The sequence below is a fragment of the Ochotona princeps genome, chromosome 10 (assembly GCF_030435755.1).
Source record: "Ochotona princeps isolate mOchPri1 chromosome 10, mOchPri1.hap1, whole genome shotgun sequence".
Classification (NCBI taxonomy): Eukaryota; Metazoa; Chordata; class Mammalia; order Lagomorpha; family Ochotonidae; genus Ochotona; species Ochotona princeps.
Genome location: NC_080841.1, coordinates 62060035 through 62078483, shown reverse-complemented (window position 1 = coordinate 62078483; position 18449 = coordinate 62060035). Strand labels below are relative to the sequence as shown.

Here is an 18449-nt window from a genome sequence, read left to right as displayed (position 1 = left end):
GTCTGCCTAGTGTTTTATTGCAGCTGGGAGGAGTGAATTTAAAGCAATAGTGCACATTTAATCAGTGACTTGGAAACAATTTACTGCTTGTTATCAGAAAGAACTTTTTTGTTGTTACAGACAAAAAAGAAAGAAGCACATTTATAAAGTGTTCACTTTAGACTCTTGCATGTGTAATAAACAAGTTGCAAAATGTTGATCAAATGACAAAATGACTTTGTTAGACTACAATACATGTGATATCTATGCTTTTGTTTCATTTTTGTTGTGAGAATTCCATTTTAATACCACAGTTTTTAAACAATTAGCTGTCATACAGTACACACAAACACACACATACAGAAGTTTAATCCTTGCACAAATTTCCAAGATTGGCCCTTAATGAAGGATCAGAACTTAAAACTGAGACTGTCACAGCAAGGTATTATCTGAGTTGGAAGTTCTAGTGATTATCTACCCAGAAACATATATTCCATTAGTTATCTCCACAAAAGCCAACCTTCCAAAGAGGTAGCAAAGCCTGGGGAAGCTGCACAGAACTTCTACATTCCAGTGGAGAGATTATATACACACTTCCAAAGCTGCTGCCGCAACAAGCTGCAGGCTTCTGCCTCACCTGCCATGGGCTTCTGACATCATATTATTGAGGGAAATGTAAGAAGGCACTGCACCCCTCAGAAGCAAAAGGGACCAGCATCCATGGCTATCAAGAGTACCAGAGGCCTCACAACCAGACCAAAACTCATCCCTACACTCCTATAGAATCAAACGATCCTTGGCGATCCAACTGTTTCCAGCAGGGCAGTGGTGGCCATGGAGGAGTACAGCCCTCTCCACGCCAGGGACAGTGGGGGCAAGGTAGATGGGATAAGAAGCTTCTGCTGGGACTCTGGAAATGAGGATATATGCTCTATTGTGACTGGAGATACTGATTCCCATTTCTTCTCTTCTTTGAACCATTTGAAACTTGGAGGTGTTTTCTCAGTTCATATCCAGCTGCCTAGTCTAAATACACAGGCTCAGGGCTCCCTGAACACTGGTTTTAAACAAAAACATAAACAATTTAGGTTATTTATTTACATATAATACTAATTGTATTCTTTATATTAAGTACAATTAACTAGCTTTTATGGTTTTCCCTAACAGAAAAATGATTTTTTAAATGATAAATGGGCTTGTCTCATGTCTCAAATATGTTTTCAAAGTCAACTATGTGCAGTTACTAAGTACAAATTGGGCAAGACAAAGGAAGTAAATGTTTCTAAATGTAAATATAAGTATTTCTAACCTCTCAAATTCTATTACAGAGATTATTTGTGTTTGTTAAGAATTTTTTTTTCAGAAATTGCATATAACAAAAGATTCAAGACTATGTAAAAGTAGCTAAGTTTGAAATTTGGTATGTTCATTTATTTAGCAAATATCATATTTAGAGAATTTTAAAGGATTATTTCAAAAAATAAGTCAGAAAAATTGGCAGATAGTGACTACAAACATGATAATGTGTTATCAGTGACGAAGGTTCCAAAGAGAGAGTTATCTTGGATAAAAAGAGAGCATTGAATATTTTACCCTACAGGAAAATGGCTATATTACGCTAGACCAGAAAGGGAAATAACAAAATACTTAAGGGTTTAAGTATGTTGAGGAACTCATAAGAAAGTCACAGATGATTTCAGAGGAATACATTTTGTAAGATTTATGTGTGATATAATTGTCTATAATTCTTAAAGTGTTTCACAGCATTTTCTAAACATTTAATGTTAACATCTGATAAATATTGACATGGAATTGGAATCTAATCCTCTATTACAGCCACAACGTATTTGAAATACTCATATATCGCCATGCAGGCGTATATCTGAACTAGTTGATGTTTAATTCTGAAATCTGTTTGCAGCAATGTGTTTTGAAATGCATATATAGAAATATGCTAGTAAGTACCTGAAAATAGTAGATCCCTGCATCTGAAATTTATTTTAAAAAAGCCTGAAACATCTACTTTCAATAGTCCCCACTAGCTGGTGACTGCCAGTTTTCTAGCCAGCCTCAGTAACCCTGTGCTTGTCCTAATTCTGAATTTGTTAAATCATTGAAAGTTATGAAATAATTGTATGTGCTGATTCTCTTGTTTGAGATTTTTATTTATTGTTGATGACTCACCAAGGCAACATACATTTTGTGTCTTAGTAAGGTAACTTCTAGGTTAAGTTCTCATTGTTTGAAAATAGCTGTTTTAAAAATAAAGGATGTTTTTGAATATGTACATATTCTGAAATATTTGAGTGATTTATAACTTTGTAACAGCTTTATAACAGTGACCTGATATTTTAAGACCTCTTGACATATTTGAGAGGTTTAATTCTTCTGACTTTGAGATTGTCAAGTGGACCCCAGAGGTCTCAAAATCAAAAGAATATATGTCGAGCTCTCTCTTTCTACTGTAAAGGTAATAACCAGTTTGACCTTTTGGGTTCTATGAAAAGTATTGTCAGGATATGAAATTATGCTAAACTTTAAACTATAATAACAGAAATTTTATTGATGTAAATGTCATATAAATTATATAAAAGCAGAAGATAAGCATTCTCAGACAAAGTACAACTGGGCGACGATGACAAAGGTTTTTCCTTAATCTCTTTATTGACTTGTGCACCCTATAGTTTCTTCATATTCTCTGATGGAAACCACTAGGCAGTGTTCTGTTTGGCTATGTCATGAAGCTATGGCAACAGCTTTAGTTCGCACACTTTAGAGAAATATTGCTCTAGAAAGTTTAAAAAAAAAAAGCCCGGGGCCCGGCGGCGTGGCCTAGCGGCTTAAGTCCTCACCTTGAACACGCCGGGATCCCATATGGGCGCCGGTTCTAATCCCGGCAGCTCCACTTCCCAGGCTTGTGGCCTGGGAAAGCAGTTGAGGACAGTCCAATGCATTGGTACCCTGCACCCGCGTGGGAGACCTGGAGGAGGTTCCTGGTTCCCGGCTTCTGATCGGCGCGCACCGGCCCGTTGCGGCTCACTTGGGGAGTGAAGCAGTGGATGGAAGATCTTCCTCTCTGTCTCTCCTCCTCTCTGTATATCTGGCTTTGTAATAAAATAAATAAATCTTAAAAAAAGAAAGCCTGAGCATTTCATCCCTTGTTTCATTTTCTAATGTCTGAAACTGTACTATCCCCCATTACCTTTAGTTGAACCAATCTGCCTTGAAAAAAATCCCTGAAAATTTTGTATTGGATATTGATATCTGTATTTACTCATTTTGCAATGCCTCTAAAGTTAACCAATATGTGTTATTGAAACAATTTGACAGCTGTTGTCAGCATGACAACACTCTTATTTGCATAATGAAACTGTGATTTTCTTTGGGAGGTGGAAAGGATAATTATACTGTAATGGAATCCTAAATAAAGATTTCTTCAGAGATATAGGAATAATTCTTCCTTTCCCTTAACTTAGTATTTCAATAGGTTTTACCCTTTAACACAGAGGGAAATTTAGGATCTTTGAGTTGTTCTAAATTTCGAGCCTGTATGACTTGACAACCTTTCTGGAATTTTTCTGAAATATGGAAAGCTCATCTCTCAGGATGACAAATGTTTAGACAAGCGAGAGATTTAAAAAAACGGAGGGAGAAGAGTGTAGAGGTGATTCTCCATGTTGGAAAAAATGGACACACGGTGCTCTACAGGTTATAGTGTGTTTTAAAGGATGTGTAAGTTACAAATACTAAAAAGTAGATGTGTGTGTTTATATATGTACATATATATGCACATATACATTCCTTCTGTCCATGAACATTTTAACTGACAGCAAAAATATAGTAAATATAAGTAACATGTAAATAAATATGGCAATTAATTGATAATAGTATTAATATAGTATAGTAACATGTAAATAATTATGGTAATTAATTGATAGTACTAATTAATATGATCACTTGAAAAATGATTAGACAGTAACAATATCTTGTGCATAAAAGATGGTAGGTATCCTGTTACTGATAGAGAGAGGAAACACTTGCTGAGATATGACCTAGGTAGCCAGAGACCTAGGGTTCAAGGGACTCAAGTCTGATATGCAGAGGGAAATTTAAATCTTTATATTCATAAGGAGACTCAAGGTTAGCACACAGGAATGCCTAGAATAAAATGCCCCACTCTTATAAACAAGACAGAAAAGCTGAAAGCAGCACAGAGTGCAGTTACAGATGTATGCATTCAGTTCAAATAACTATTTCCCAGCCAGCAGAAGGTCATCATTGATCAAGTTACATGCAAAACTCTGCAAACTTTCCTTAGTGTAAAGTCCAGTGTAATCTTCCCTGTTGGATTAATGTTCAGTAACCCTTTTCACCACGGATGCTTTCCTTTGCTTCAATAATCTCTGCTTTTGTTGTTTCATACACATTTTTTTCACCACTTAATTTCCAAAATTGGTGCCCCTGAACTTTCTTGGTTTGAGACACAAATCCAAACAAATCAAACTATAAAACTCCTGCAAAATTGTCACTGATAATATTGTTATTTGTGTGTAAAAGTTAAGAATAATGTGTTTGTATTACTTATGAAATTGGCAAGCAACAGTAATTCTTAATACCTATTAAAGGTTTCAGGGTTATTGCTCTGTATTTTGTGTTGTTGTTAATACATATATACCTTTAACTTGTATAGACAGTTCCTTCAACATGGAACATTGTCATATAAAAGGGATTCACTTTTTGTTTCTGAATCTAGCATGCTTAGTTGTGTGTGAAGAGTAGTGAGTAAATAAATAATTAACTAGTAAAACATAAGTGCACCTGATAATATCTCTATGAGTCTAGTTCTCAACAAGGCAGGATTACTTTCTGCTTTCACTGACAGTTTTGAACACTAAAGCATGGCACATTGTGTTACTTGGTTCATAATTTTAGCTGACAGGTGGATAATAATTGAATCAATTGCTATTCATGTTTTATGTAAATGATAAGCAAGGAAATGAAATCTGAATTATTTAATCATCAATAAATATGTATTATAAATACTTATTCATGAAACTGAACAAGGCAGACTCTACAACTAATAGGAAAATTCTAGGGGTAACTTTAAAAAAAAAGATTTATTTATTTTTATTGCAATGTCAGATATACAGAGAGGAGGAGAGACAGAAAGGAAGATCTTCCGCCCGATGATTCACTCCCCAAGTGACCGCAACAGCTGGTGCTACGCCAATCCAAAGCCAGGAACCAGGAACCTCTTCCAGGTTTCCCACGCAGGTGCAGGGTCCCAAGGCTTTAGGCCCTCCTCAACTGCTTTTCCAAGGCCACAAGCAGGCAGTTGATGGGAAGCAGGGTGGCCGGGTTTAGAACCGGTGCCCATATGGGATCCTAGTGCATTCAAGGTGAGGACTTTAGCCACCAGGCCATCAGGAGTGCAGACGCCTGAGGAACGAGGCTTCCTTTCAGGAGGATTGGCCATGAATGTGAGCAGGACTATTCTGAAAGAAATTAGGAATGAGATACTAAGGGTGCTTAGGAGGAGATAATTGAGTGCATGTAAAAGACGAGGAAAATATTAATAAATGCCTCTTTGATAAAGATATCCTCTGGATCATCAGAATATTTTCCTCAGATTTTACTCACCAAACTTGACATTAGGATGAAACTGAGACTGTTCAAGCTTTTCCAAGAAATGCAATGATCTTGCTAGGATCACTGAGCCAGGAACTCAAAAGAATAATTCACTGATCCGTCCTCTGAATTTCAACCATATATTCATCATATTTTATTAGATTTTTAAAATTAATTAATCATTTTATGCCTCACTCTCTTAAATACTTCAAACATAACTGGGAAATGGTGCATATGAAGAGACTAAATACTCCCAAACTTTCAAATATTGTTGTCAAATTCATAATGAAATTATAGTACAATCATACAGAATATAATGAATCAGCCAAATCTGTTGCTTTGAAAACATTTTAAAAAGTGTGCAAAATAGAATTGCTTCAAATTTTATTAACTTTCAGGGACAACTACTGCAACTGTCTGTAACTATGTTGAGTAGTCTATATCGGCTCAATGTTGAAAATCTCAAACCTAATTTTCAGGTGACTTTATCCAAAAGGGAGACAATTTTTGATATTATTGCTCACAGATGGACAGTTTAGGGCTTTCCAATGTATAAATATTGTACTTTTTTTCAATGTTTGTGACATTGTAGCCATCAGACAGGCTTTCTCAAACCATGTCATTCATATGAGACATGTGGAACCAAGATGCATAAATACAATTTTTCTCAGATTATTCATCACTGAAGCTGAGTGCCATGAACTGGGGCCAGTACAATGGTGTCACATGCTAATCTGCCACCTGCTAGCTGTGGCATCCCATACAGGCAACTTTCTGTGTTCCAGCTGCTACACTTCTCAGATCAGCTCCTTGCTTGTGGCATGGGAAAGTAGAAAGCTCCTGGTTCCTGGATTCAGACCACCCCAGCTCTAGCCATTAAGGACAGAATTAACAAATTTAAAAAAAAAAACTCTATCTGTCCCCCCTCTTCCTCTCTCTCTCTCTCTCTCTCTCTCTCTGTAGCTCTTACTCTTCAGGTAAAATAATTAACATATTTTTTTAAATGCACAGGCTTTGGAGAGCCCTGCAGAAAAAATTTTCTGTGTTGCTTTCTGTGATCTATATGTTTATTGCTTTATTATGCTTCCTGTGATCTGGAAAACCAGTACCATGATGGAAGATGTCTCTTTTTAATTATCTTCTTATTTGAAGTGTCTACCTTGGTGTTTTTTATGTTTCACTTACTCAAAATAATTGTTTGCTGAACAAAATGCACTTTAACATGCTTCTGAATGTTTCACAAAACAATCACTAAAATAAATAAGATAAAAATGAAACTACAGTCTTGACAAATGACACCATCCATGGAAATACAAATAATTCTAAAAAACATGAAAAATATGTGCCAACATTATAGGCAATTGAAATAAAAATGATAAATACCAAGAAATACATAGTGCAAAAAATAGTTCTGTGACAACATGGAAATGCTGGCAGATCAATAATTAAGGGGCAATTCATAATAAAGACTACTGAAAACAAAGTGAAGAAGCTAATGTGTTCTAAACTTAATTCTGCCCCACTTTGTATTTTTCATAATGCAGTTCCTTAGGCTTAGGGATTTCTGCTTCTACCTCCCTCTCCTCAGCTTCAAGAATATCATGCCCTCTGTCCCAGCTAGGCAGGAAAGAGTTGTGCTCTTTCCCCTGGAAAGCTCTCGCTCTAGTAGCAGTCCAAGCTAGTTCAATCTGGTGTTCACTAGACTGTGTGAACATCACCAACAACCCTGGTTGTGACAGCCTGCTCCTTTAAGCTGAGGCGTCTTTAGCCCCTGGTCACAGGATGAACTCTTGATGTTTCTGTTGCTCACTGTGAAACAGCTGTGTTCAGAGGGCTATGTGATCTCTCCTTGCTGTCTCCAATGTTTCTTCTGCAGGATTCTCTCAAATTTTCCCGTGGAAACACACTTATTCTTTTTCTCTTCCACCAGCTTTCCCTAATCAAAATCCACGGGTCTGTTTCTTATTCAGCTACCTTGGAAGAATGCCTTTATTATTATACCCATCTAATTGGAATGACATACATCATTTTTTTTTGTTATCTCCATGATGAGCATTTCTTCCTAAATTTGTTCACTGTATTTCTATGAAAAAAAGTCTGTTTGAAATACTTTCCTGTTTACTTTCTTGATTGTTTATTTGCTTTATAGTTGCTGAATTTGCTGAACTTATATATTTTTATCTTGATATTTAATCGATGTATAGCATCTAACTATTTTATTCATTTGTTGAGTACCACTTCAACTGATTATTTCATTTGCCTTGAATAAATCTGTTAGTTTGATATAACCCTTGTGTCTATTTTTGTTTTTGCTACCTATAGTCTTAAGGATTTAAAAACAGCAACAATAACAAAAATGTCATTTATGACAATGACATTGTAACATTTCCTGTAAGGTTTTCCTGAGTAGTTTGAATCCTACATTTATATAAGTGATGCATTTGGGGTTATGTTTTGTATGGAGTATAAAGTAGGGTATTTATTTGCAGTTTCTTTTATAGAAAATATTGTTCCTCCAAAGAACACATTTTCAAACTTTGTCAAAGATAATTATTTTTGTTCTGTTCCCTTGACTCATCCATCTGTTTTTGTGCCAGTATCATGCTGTTTGTGTTACAGGAGTTTATAGATGTTTTAAAATCTCTGTGATGTCTCTGGCTTTGTTTTAATTGTTAAATACCTCTCTGGGTATTAAGTATCTTTGGTATTTGTTTAAACATTTAAAATTTTTTTCTTTTGCTTTGTGAAGATTTTCACTCTATTTTGATGGGATTTGCATTGAATTTGTACGTTCAATATTAGTTAATTCAAAAGTAGTTAATAATAGAGTAATTAATAATATTTCTATCAATCCCAGAAAGATGAATTTTCTGTATTTTTGTGTGTCTTTTTCAACTTCTTTAATTATTGTTTTCTAAGTATCATTGTAGAGCTCTTTGACATTCTTGGTTAAACAATGTTTTTTGAAATCTTTTTATTTCCTCCCTATTATTATATCATCAACAGTTACTCAAAATGGAGCTACATCTTAGTAATAGTTGTTCCAAAATGTGAACAGATTTTAAAATATTGTACTGTATTCCACACAATGTTTTGAAAGGACTTATGGAAATTTGGACAACATGGATAATTTTATGTATAATTTAGCATTGTGATAGTCACATGACATTAGCATTTAATGACTTTGGCATATTTTTATTGTATATTTTTGGTCTGATTTTTTATGTTTAAGACACTTAAAGCTCTCAAACAGAATGCATTCGAATATATTTTATATCATGAAAATATTTCAGGAATATAGATTTGATAGTGTATGTTATCATTAGAATTTTTTCTTTGATTTTCTATAGAACTATATGCTGCAGTAATTTTATCACTTCTCTCCAAGAGCAAATAAAGTACATTTTTCAACCTCAAATGTGACTCCTCATAAAAATATGTGGAAAATACGTTTTATGTATAGTATCATCAAAAGACCATTGGTAATATTCCCAAGCAGAGACATGTTCAACTCCTCCTCCTCAATCTTCCCCATATGTGATATCTAATCCCTCTGGATGAATCCTTTAACCACTCCTCCCTAAAGATACCAAACATGTTACTTTCTTTAGCTATAGTTCACAAGCTGGACTGTTGATTATCCTTGCTGTCACATCACCTCTAGCTTCTAAAAGTGGTTTTCTTGTTCTTGGAAGCAGTGGAGAAATGGGGATTAAAAAACTCTTGGCTATTTGCCATAAAGATAGAAAAGTCTTCACACTCATTTCCAACCACCTTAACTGCACTAGTTGCCTACAGATCTATAGACTTGTAGGCAAATAAGCTTGACGGACTAAGGAGTCAGAGTGAAACAAAACACACAAGTATTAGGCAGAGATCTGGTATTAAGGTTTTATTGAACAGCACTATTTTATTTTCAGTAAGAAGCAAAAATGTATTGCCAAGGCCTTATGTTCTAGCAGCTCTAGGTCAGCAGCACAGCTCATCCAGGAGAGAGGCGCCCAGGCTTCCGAGAGCTCTCCTGAATCACCACCCACAGCCAGGAGCTTGTGATAGAAGCCAGTAGAAGAACCTCCATGTTAATATTCATCAGAAAATGGGTAATTTGGGTGTCCAACAAAACTGAAATGAGAAAAATACCCCATTGAATCTTAGTCACCACATTTCTAAATGCAGAAGGGATTTTTCCCATGTACCATTGTGATTCAAGTTAATAACCATTTTTTTTCTAGATTCAACACTGTAACTATATTAATGGAAATTATTTTGTGGCAAAAATATTAATCATATTTAAATTGGTCAAATTGTATCCCATTGCTAGGATAGTAACCTAAAGAACACACAGATTACGTAACTCAAGCATATTCTTTAGCCAGCTTCATCTTTCAGTAATGTAAAGCAGTACTCAATGCTATCTTATATCAACTTTTCTATGAAAGTAGAAATTTATTTTGTTTGTTTTTGTCCAAGGACACATGTTCATACTGTCTAACAATATAAAATATTATCAAGGAGTAAAAGTTACTGTCAGCAACTTAATATCTTTTTTAGTTTTTAATTTCTACGTCTCAGCCCAGCTCATTCATAGCATAGTATATTACATTTAAAAAGGGAAAAATAGGGCCTGGCACCTTAGCCTAGTGGCTAAAGTCCTCTCCTTGCACGCATCAGGATTCCAAATGGGCACTGGTTGTAATTCCAGCATCCCTGCTTCCCATCCAGCTCCCTGCTTGTGGCCTGGGAAAGCGGTCGAGGATGGCCCAAAGTCTTGGGACCCTGCACCTACATTGGAGACCTGGAAGAGGCTCTTGGCTCCTGGGTTTGGACTGGCTCATCTCCGGCCATTGTGGCCACTTGAGCAGTGAATCATCAGATGGAAGAGCTTCTCTGTCTCTCCTCTCTCTCTATATCTGACTTTCCAAAAAGTAAATAAATTTTTTTAACAAAAATTTAAAAAGAATTGCATTGATAAGATACCATAGTAAAGTACAATGACAAAGCATATTCTATATAATGTCCTTATGTCTGTATTTTAATAACCATGGAAAATAGAGTGATAGCAATGAAGACTTATTAAAATATTTAAATATTGTAGGAATTATTTATTGCTTGACAATGTGCTTCTTTATAGTGTCTCTGTTGCATTCTTCATTTAATCTAGACTTATAAAATATTAGCCAGCACAAACTATCTACCAATTCTTAACACATATCATTTTGTGTGAACTAATCTTTCTTAAAATATCGAATTTATTCTTTCATAAATTCAAAATCTCACATGTAGCTGAAATATGTAATCCTTATTACTCTCTTTTCTAGAGAGATTTTGCTCAACTTTTGCTTATCTTTGTTTAATATTAAATTGCAAATGGAGCCACTGAGATTAGGACCAGCATCCATATGGGATGCCAGCACATGCAAGGTGAGAAACTTAGCCACCGGGGTACTGTGCTGGGCCCCCACCTTTGGTTTAAAATCTACCTGTAAGAACTCCTCTTCTAGGAAACACCAAGGGTAAATGAGCTTCTTGGTAAATTGAAGTAAGCAGGATTATTGCTGAATATCGGCCTGGAGATCAACCATCTTCTAGGGTATGGTGGAAGGTAATGAATATAATTGGCTATCAAGGAAAGGAGTAGGGGCTGCTGATCTGAATAAATGAGGCTGTTTGCTAACATCAGATTAAATTAAAGTTAGCAAAGAATCTTTGTCACTAGTATGAAAAATGTTTTCTAACTTTTGCCAAAACACTATTGACTATTCTAAATATATATTTGACTTTCACTGTTTACTGTCGTTCATTGACTTCCCTCCTCAGTGACCCTCTGAAATCATGTACTTATTTTATTTTTGTTTACTTAATGGTATTATAGATGTCATGGCAAGTAATGCAAGTACAGCTGGTAATAAATCTTTTTAGCCTCAAAAAAATTCATTTAAATAGAATACAAGTGCTTGATACAAAAGTATTTGGAAATCCATTTATAGCATTTTTATACCATGTGATTCCCAGGAACTTTTTGGAGACTCCTTGTACATAAGGTCTCTCTGGTAAATACTAAGCTAATTCTCCTGAGGATCCCAGTGAATTTTCAATAGTCTCTTCTTGCTTCCTCACCAGTAAACAAGTCAGTCTTTTTCTTTTTAAATTCTCTGCTTTATGCATCTCATGAAGCAGTTAGATGCCTGAAGCTACTTTCCAGAGGCACTGATGAGACCCAAAACACCCTCTGACTCTGTGCTACATCTTTATGACTGCTCACTTCGCCGACCCTTCTGCTGTATTCTACTCCAAATTTTTTTCCTGAACTCTCATGCAAAGAAGTTTGAAGTCTGTCTTTATTGCTCTTCTAATTTTGTGTGCTCTCCCTAAGCATTCTTACTCATGCACATTAATTATTATGTATGGATTTCCCATTCCATATTTATCTCTCCCATTTAAATCTCTGATCTCTTATCTCAAGTTGGATCCTGAAGAGGCAGAGCCCAAAACTGGCTTCTTGTCCAAAGGCTTTAATTGAGGCCAGGTTTCATAAGAAAAAAAAAAATAAGATAGAAGAAAATCTTGATCAAGGATGGGTTCAAAGCTGCAGACTGGTTATATTACATTAAAACAAGGTAGTCTTTTTATTTATTCCAAATACTTTCTTTTCTCTTGTCAAATTCATTGCTGGCTCATGGATTACACGATGGCATTGTTTTTCCCAACTTTTGTATTTCCTTTTTGTCACCCATGAGTTGGTTACTCAGAGACATGTATTTTTCTTGGTGCTGTAATTTGTTGTTATCATTGTTGTTGAGGGTGTTGTTCTAACTCATACCAGTTACTGAACTTGTTTCATGTTTTCTCAATTATGGAAATGTGTAATGATGAGTCCTGGGATCTACCATACCCAGATGTGGGGATATAATGCAACATGCATCCCTGCTTCCGAATGAAAAATGGATTCCTAAAGAAACTGTCGGACATGTGTAGACAATGGTATATTGGACTGTCTGACATTGTCTGTACCAGCCATGTCAGGGTACATTTAAATAAGAGACTGATGGAATTATGATTCTTTCTGAAGGACTATACCGTTGTAGTAAAATGGGGAAAATCTGTCAGGGGGTGGGAGTTTGGGGGAAATCCCAGTCTATATGAAATTGTACCACATAATTCAAAAATTCAAAATAATATATGCATACATATATACATATATAAAAAAGAACTCCTCCTCTGCAGAAAATAACCGAGTGCTTCTACTGACCCTCTCAGGACAGCATTTCTCAAGGCAAATGAAAGTTTGTATGCTTTACATGCACACAGTGAAAGGAAAGCGGGTGATTGCATACTACTAGCATATTGAGTTGCAAGGATCAAAAAAGGCAATCTCACATGCAGTGGCTAAGAATTTCTGGAGCTATATACCCCAAGTTAAAAAAAAAGTATACTTTTAGCAGTTTTACATACATAGTACTTCATATATTCATTATTAGTTGGATGCCTATCTTAATAGATCATTTGAATTTATGAGGATTACTCTGAAAATAAAGTGACTTTATAAAACAATGTGCAGTTTCAAATAAAGCTTATTTGAGCTATTCCTGATTATATCTGAAATGTATGTTACCAACACTTAGGAACTGTTGGATATTGCTGGTGTTGTCTAAAGTCAGGTACGTGTTACTGGATTGCTTTGCCTTATGTTTTCATTATTAGTGATGATGTAGCTGAACTTTTATTTGCTGTGGTAATTCTCACTAATCTGTCTTCCCAAGAAAATATTCCTATGAGTAAACTTTCAAGAATTCCGAAATGCGCATTTTTTGGCAAAAGTATAAGTGAAACTTTCTTATTTAATTTTTTAAACATACAACCCTTGGGGAAGTTGTATCAGCAAACTTGCAACACACACACACACATACACACACAGATACTTCACACATAGAGCAATATAAGCCACTTTTCTCCATATTCTAAACACAATTTGAATAACAAATATACCAAGCAAAACAGTTATTTATGTATTGTGGACTCAAATCTGTGCATTTATAAATTCAGAAGTGGTGAATGTTGTCCAGATAAAATTAGTGTAATTATTTAATACAGAATAAACCTCTGAAAGATTTGGTCGGCAAATTATCTTAATCACATATGAAATGTACAAAAATAATAATTTTTTAAAAACTTTCTGGCCCCAGAACGATGGTCCTAGTGGCTAAATCTTTGCCTTGCATGTGCTTGGATCCCACATGGGGACCAGATCTTGTCCCAGCTGCTTCACTTCCCATCCAACTCCCTACTTGTGACCTGTAAAATCAACAAAGGATGGCCCAAAGCCCTGAGACCTTTTACCTGTGTCGAAGACCAGTAAGACACTCCTGGCTCCTGGCTCAGCTCTGGCTGTTGCGGCCGCTTAGGGAGTGAACTAGCAGATGGAAGATCTTTCTCTCTGTATCCCATTTTCCTAGTAAATCTGCCTTTCAATAATAGTAAATAAGTCTTAAAAAAAACAGAGAGATTGTTTCTGCCTAGGACCACATATCTGCAATAATGTACACAATATGGTAAGTACTGGGTCAGTTTGAGAGAACATGAAGTATACTTAATTTTGCAAACATTAATGCCACATCGGTGATTCTCCACAGTGCAAGCCAATAGTCAGTTAGAGAATAGAGGCTAGTACTTCTTTTGTGTTACTTCTCAAACAAACGGAAGCAAAATATCTTACAAAGTCACTTACGCATTAGCAGTGCTATAGCGAAAATTTCTGTTCAGGCCATCCAGAGCTTTCATGTCCTCTGAAGACAACTGAAAGTCAAAAACCTATTCGAGAAATAGAAATGTTTTAAAAATCATTTTATACTGTGTGTTTGTCAATTTGGAAACACCTGAAAGTTTCCAAATACTTTACAACATCAAATAAAATGTATAAGTCATCCATAAATGTTGAGTGAAAATAAAAAGGGGAGCATTGCTAAATAAGATATATTGAACCTGTACAACACTATATTTAAAAGAAATTCTCAACATAAACCGTAGAACTAAATTCATCTTATTTTTAGATGGTAAGGTGAGGTTCATACAAGATCAGTAGGAACATAAGGAAAACTTGAAGTATGTGTGATTTATTAAAGTTTTTTGATACAGAAGGATTATCTTACTCCATAAGTGAAGAGCTAGAATGGCAAAAGAGGAATTTTTTTAAATCAAGTTGAAAACAGGACTTTTCCAAAAAGATAATGAAGTTGTTTTTTTAAATGGAAAAATGAATTTGCTTGAAGTGAATCCCACTGTCTAATGCTGAGACATTTCAAATAGTAAAATATGATTATTATTTCATAACATGTAAACTATCCTGGTGTACATAGCAATATCAAAAGTAATGATAAAACTAGAGAACTTTTAAAACACTATAATTTCATCACTAATGATTGTAGCTATGGTTTTTCATTGCATTATTTTGTAATTTTCTTGTACATCTGAAATTTCTCAAAATGAATAAGTAGACGATTTAAATTATCAGTTTTCTGTGGTTATGCCTAACAATGTATGCAAATGTACTAATGAAAAAGAATATAAAATGTAAAATATATTGAAAGAATTCTTAAATAACCTGAAATGCGTGAAAAAGAAATATCACTATAGTTAAAAAGTTAATTCTCATTTGTTAAAGCAATTTGGAGACCACCTTGACACCTACGTATTCTATCAGAATGGATTCTTGTCCTGAATGAACTTCAGATCCTGATTCCTGCTAATGCGCATCCGGAAGGGTAGCATATGGTGGGTTAAATATTTGAGTTGCTGTCGCCAACATGAGAGACCATGATTTGAGCTCTGGGTTTATGATATGTCCTTGTGCAGTATTGGCTGCTGTAGGCATATGGGAAGTGAAACAGCAGATGAATGATCTCTGTCTGAATCTTTCTGCCTCATAATTTTAGAAAGAAAGGAAAGCAGAAGAGAGACCAAAAGTACAGAATGAAGGAAGGAAGGAAGAGAGGAAAGAAAGAAGGAAGGGATAAAGGAAGGAAGGAGGAAATAATGGAGGGAAGAAGGGAGGGGAGTTATTTCATAAAAAATAAAATTCAGAATAGTAATAATACCAATAATAATAACAATAGCAAGAAAAACGAAAAGATGTCAACACAATAACCAGGAGCTACACAGAACTACTTTCCAGCACCCAGGTCAATAATGGGTAGGAAGCACCATCTTAAGCCACCATGTTATTTGCCTTTCCCAATTGTGACTAGGGGATTTGAGCTGAGAGGTCAACCTATGATCCTGCTGACCTGGAGAGTGGTCTGGAGGTTTGGCAGGGGTTGGGGTGCCCACTGAAGCCTGTGAGGAACGCCTTCCCTCTATAGCAAGCAAGATTGACATTTTGAAATTTGATTATTGTTTGCAACCTTTGTCTATTCTCTGGGAAAATAGTGGGGTTTTTTTTCTACTTGTTAATTTTTAAATACTTTACCTAATGGAGTAGTAAGCCTATAAATGTGAAGTGAACTGGAAGTATGTCATTATAAAAAATTTTTTAAAAATTAATTCTGGAAGGAGGAGGGTAAGTAATAGGCAGGATGGAGTGTTGAAAGTATTACTATGCTGTTAAATTTGTATTGTGAATTTACTCACTTTGCATAAATAAAGTAAAAATGCATGTATGTGCATTTCACATAGTATTTAATAAGTGTCAGTTGAGTTAGTGACCATGTTTATTAAGCAACTATAACACTTCATAGAAAATACAGTGAAATAATGCCATATTTTCCTATATGAAAATGTATAATTTACATCAGTCACAAGTGAACACGGAAGATCTAACTCCATGAAGAGTAAGAACTTCCAGTCATGAAAATACATCATGAAAAGAAATAGAATACTGATATAAAATCTGACATCAGATTTCAAAGATGTGTCCATGTAAAAATCAAGTTCTAGAATAGACAATCTCCATATTATAGATCTATTAGAATCCCTCATGATAGTTCACTCCTCTACCCTCCATGTCCTTTGAATCTAACATCTGTTGCCCCACCTTTTCTGTATTCCTCCATTGTTTTATATGGCCTACCCTAATAAGTGATCAACAGAATTTGCCAGAAACATTAATATTCCAGTTCTGAAAAGGTTTGCACTTTTCTTCTTATTGCCCTTGGATTAGATCCTGAGATTTAATAATGCTTTCCATTATTTACTCAGCTATGTGGCAGGCTTTTATTTTAGAATTCCAATAAGTGGCAGAATAATTGTCCTTGCTTGAAAACATAAGCATTATCAATCTAACGAACAAAGACTTGACTATGTGCTTCACAACACAGGAAACTCAAGTGGAAAATAGGATTACTAAAACTTTATTAGCTTTAAAAAGTCAGATAATCTAACATCCACAGCTTAGCTGATAAGAGAAGATGTCACTTGTATAAGGCCATTAATTATAATACCAGTTTAATATTGAAACCCTATTCTCTATTTTCTGCTTATGATTCAGAAATTCACACAAATCTTGAATGAATGGGCAAAAACAGAAGTAGGCTTGCTTAGCACTATCTGGCGATTGCAAAGAATTACCTACTATAGGAGTAATGTTAGTAATAGCTCAGCCATCACCTGAATATTTTCTTTGATCCGCTTCTCATTGAAGCTCTTGGCCAGGACCACAACCCCACGCTGCAGCTGGTAGCGAAGGGCAATCTGGGCTGGAGTTCGCTTGTGTTTTTTTGCCAAGGAACAAATCACTGGGTCATCCAAGAGAACTGGGGAGCTCTGGTCCACCCTGGAAGCAAAGGTAGAAAAGCAGAGCATGGCTGACTGTTCAGTTTTATTGATTTCCAAAACAGAATTGGAGATAAGGGCCCCGCGTGGTAGCCCAGAGGCTAATGTTCCTGCCTTGCATGCACCAGGATTCCATATGGGAGCATATGGGAGCTGGCTAGTGTCCTGGAGGCTCCACTTCCATCCAGCTCCATGCTTATGGCCTGGGAAAGCAGTCAAGGACAGCCCTAAAGCCTTGGGACTCTGCAGCACATGGGAGACCCAGAAGAAGCTTCTGGCTGCTGGCTTTGTGTGTCTCAGCTCTAGGCTGTTACAGCCAGTTGGAGAGTGAATCAACAGACAGAAGATCTTCCTCATTGTCTTTCCTCCTTTTTGTTTATCTGACTTTCCAATAAAAACAAATTAATTAAAAAAAAGAATAGGAGATAGACTCTAGCAAGAGTACCTCAATCATTGCCCTTGGACCAGCAAAACTAATAACTTCTAATGTTTTGCTAAAAATGCAAGTCCTGCCCCTGGTAACTGGTAGTTAACTCTGTAAAACTGAGAATGCAATAATAATATTTCATCACCAAGATTATATTATGTAAGCTTTACATTTTTCATTTACCATTTTGGATCACGATGTGATCCCAAGGCACTATAAGCAACCACAACAATGTCCTTGGACTTGCAGAAATTCAGCAGTTTGCTCTGGTTGAGATAAGGATGGCATTCCACCTGTGAACAGATAAAATACAAAAGCATCAGTTTATCTGAATTAGAAATATAAAGAAAAAATTTTAAAAGTAAAAGCAGCTAAAGTTTAAAGGAAATATGAAATTCAAACCAAAAAAACCATCATCTAGTAGATTTTATAGTTTGCTTCTTTGCTTATTTTTATTTACCTGTCTTTTTAATTATTTTAAAGGCAATGGCAGGGGCACATTTAGCCAGGGGATATGTTAGAATTAGCTCTGCAATATGATGTGGTCCCCTTAAGCAACATAACATGCTACACCATCATACCAACCCACATAAGGACTGTTTAAAGCAGTAAATTTAATATTTTGTCCCACGAAAGGGTGAATAAATAGCAT

The 18449-nt window shown here is 35.6% G+C and overlaps 1 protein-coding gene across 2 annotated transcripts in view; it reads right to left on the bottom strand.

The window, feature by feature from the left end:
* Positions 1-9484: 9484 nt before the first annotated feature.
* The window catches only part of LOC101526664 (prostaglandin-E(2) 9-reductase-like), a 230956-nt gene continuing 221991 nt past the window's right edge, over positions 9485-18449 (bottom strand). The window contains exons 5-8 of one of the 2 annotated variants that reach the window (XM_012927945.2): positions 17981-18090; positions 17206-17371; positions 14333-14415; positions 9485-9729 (exon numbers count right to left, since the gene is read on the bottom strand). In XM_012927945.2, coding sequence (XP_012783399.2) covers positions 9687-9729; positions 14333-14415; positions 17206-17371; positions 17981-18090 — 402 coding nt within the window. In that variant the 3' untranslated portion in view covers positions 9485-9686. The remainder of the gene's footprint in view (positions 9730-14332; positions 14416-17205; positions 17372-17980; positions 18091-18449) is intronic. The other variant, XM_058669533.1, reaches the window with a different exon arrangement.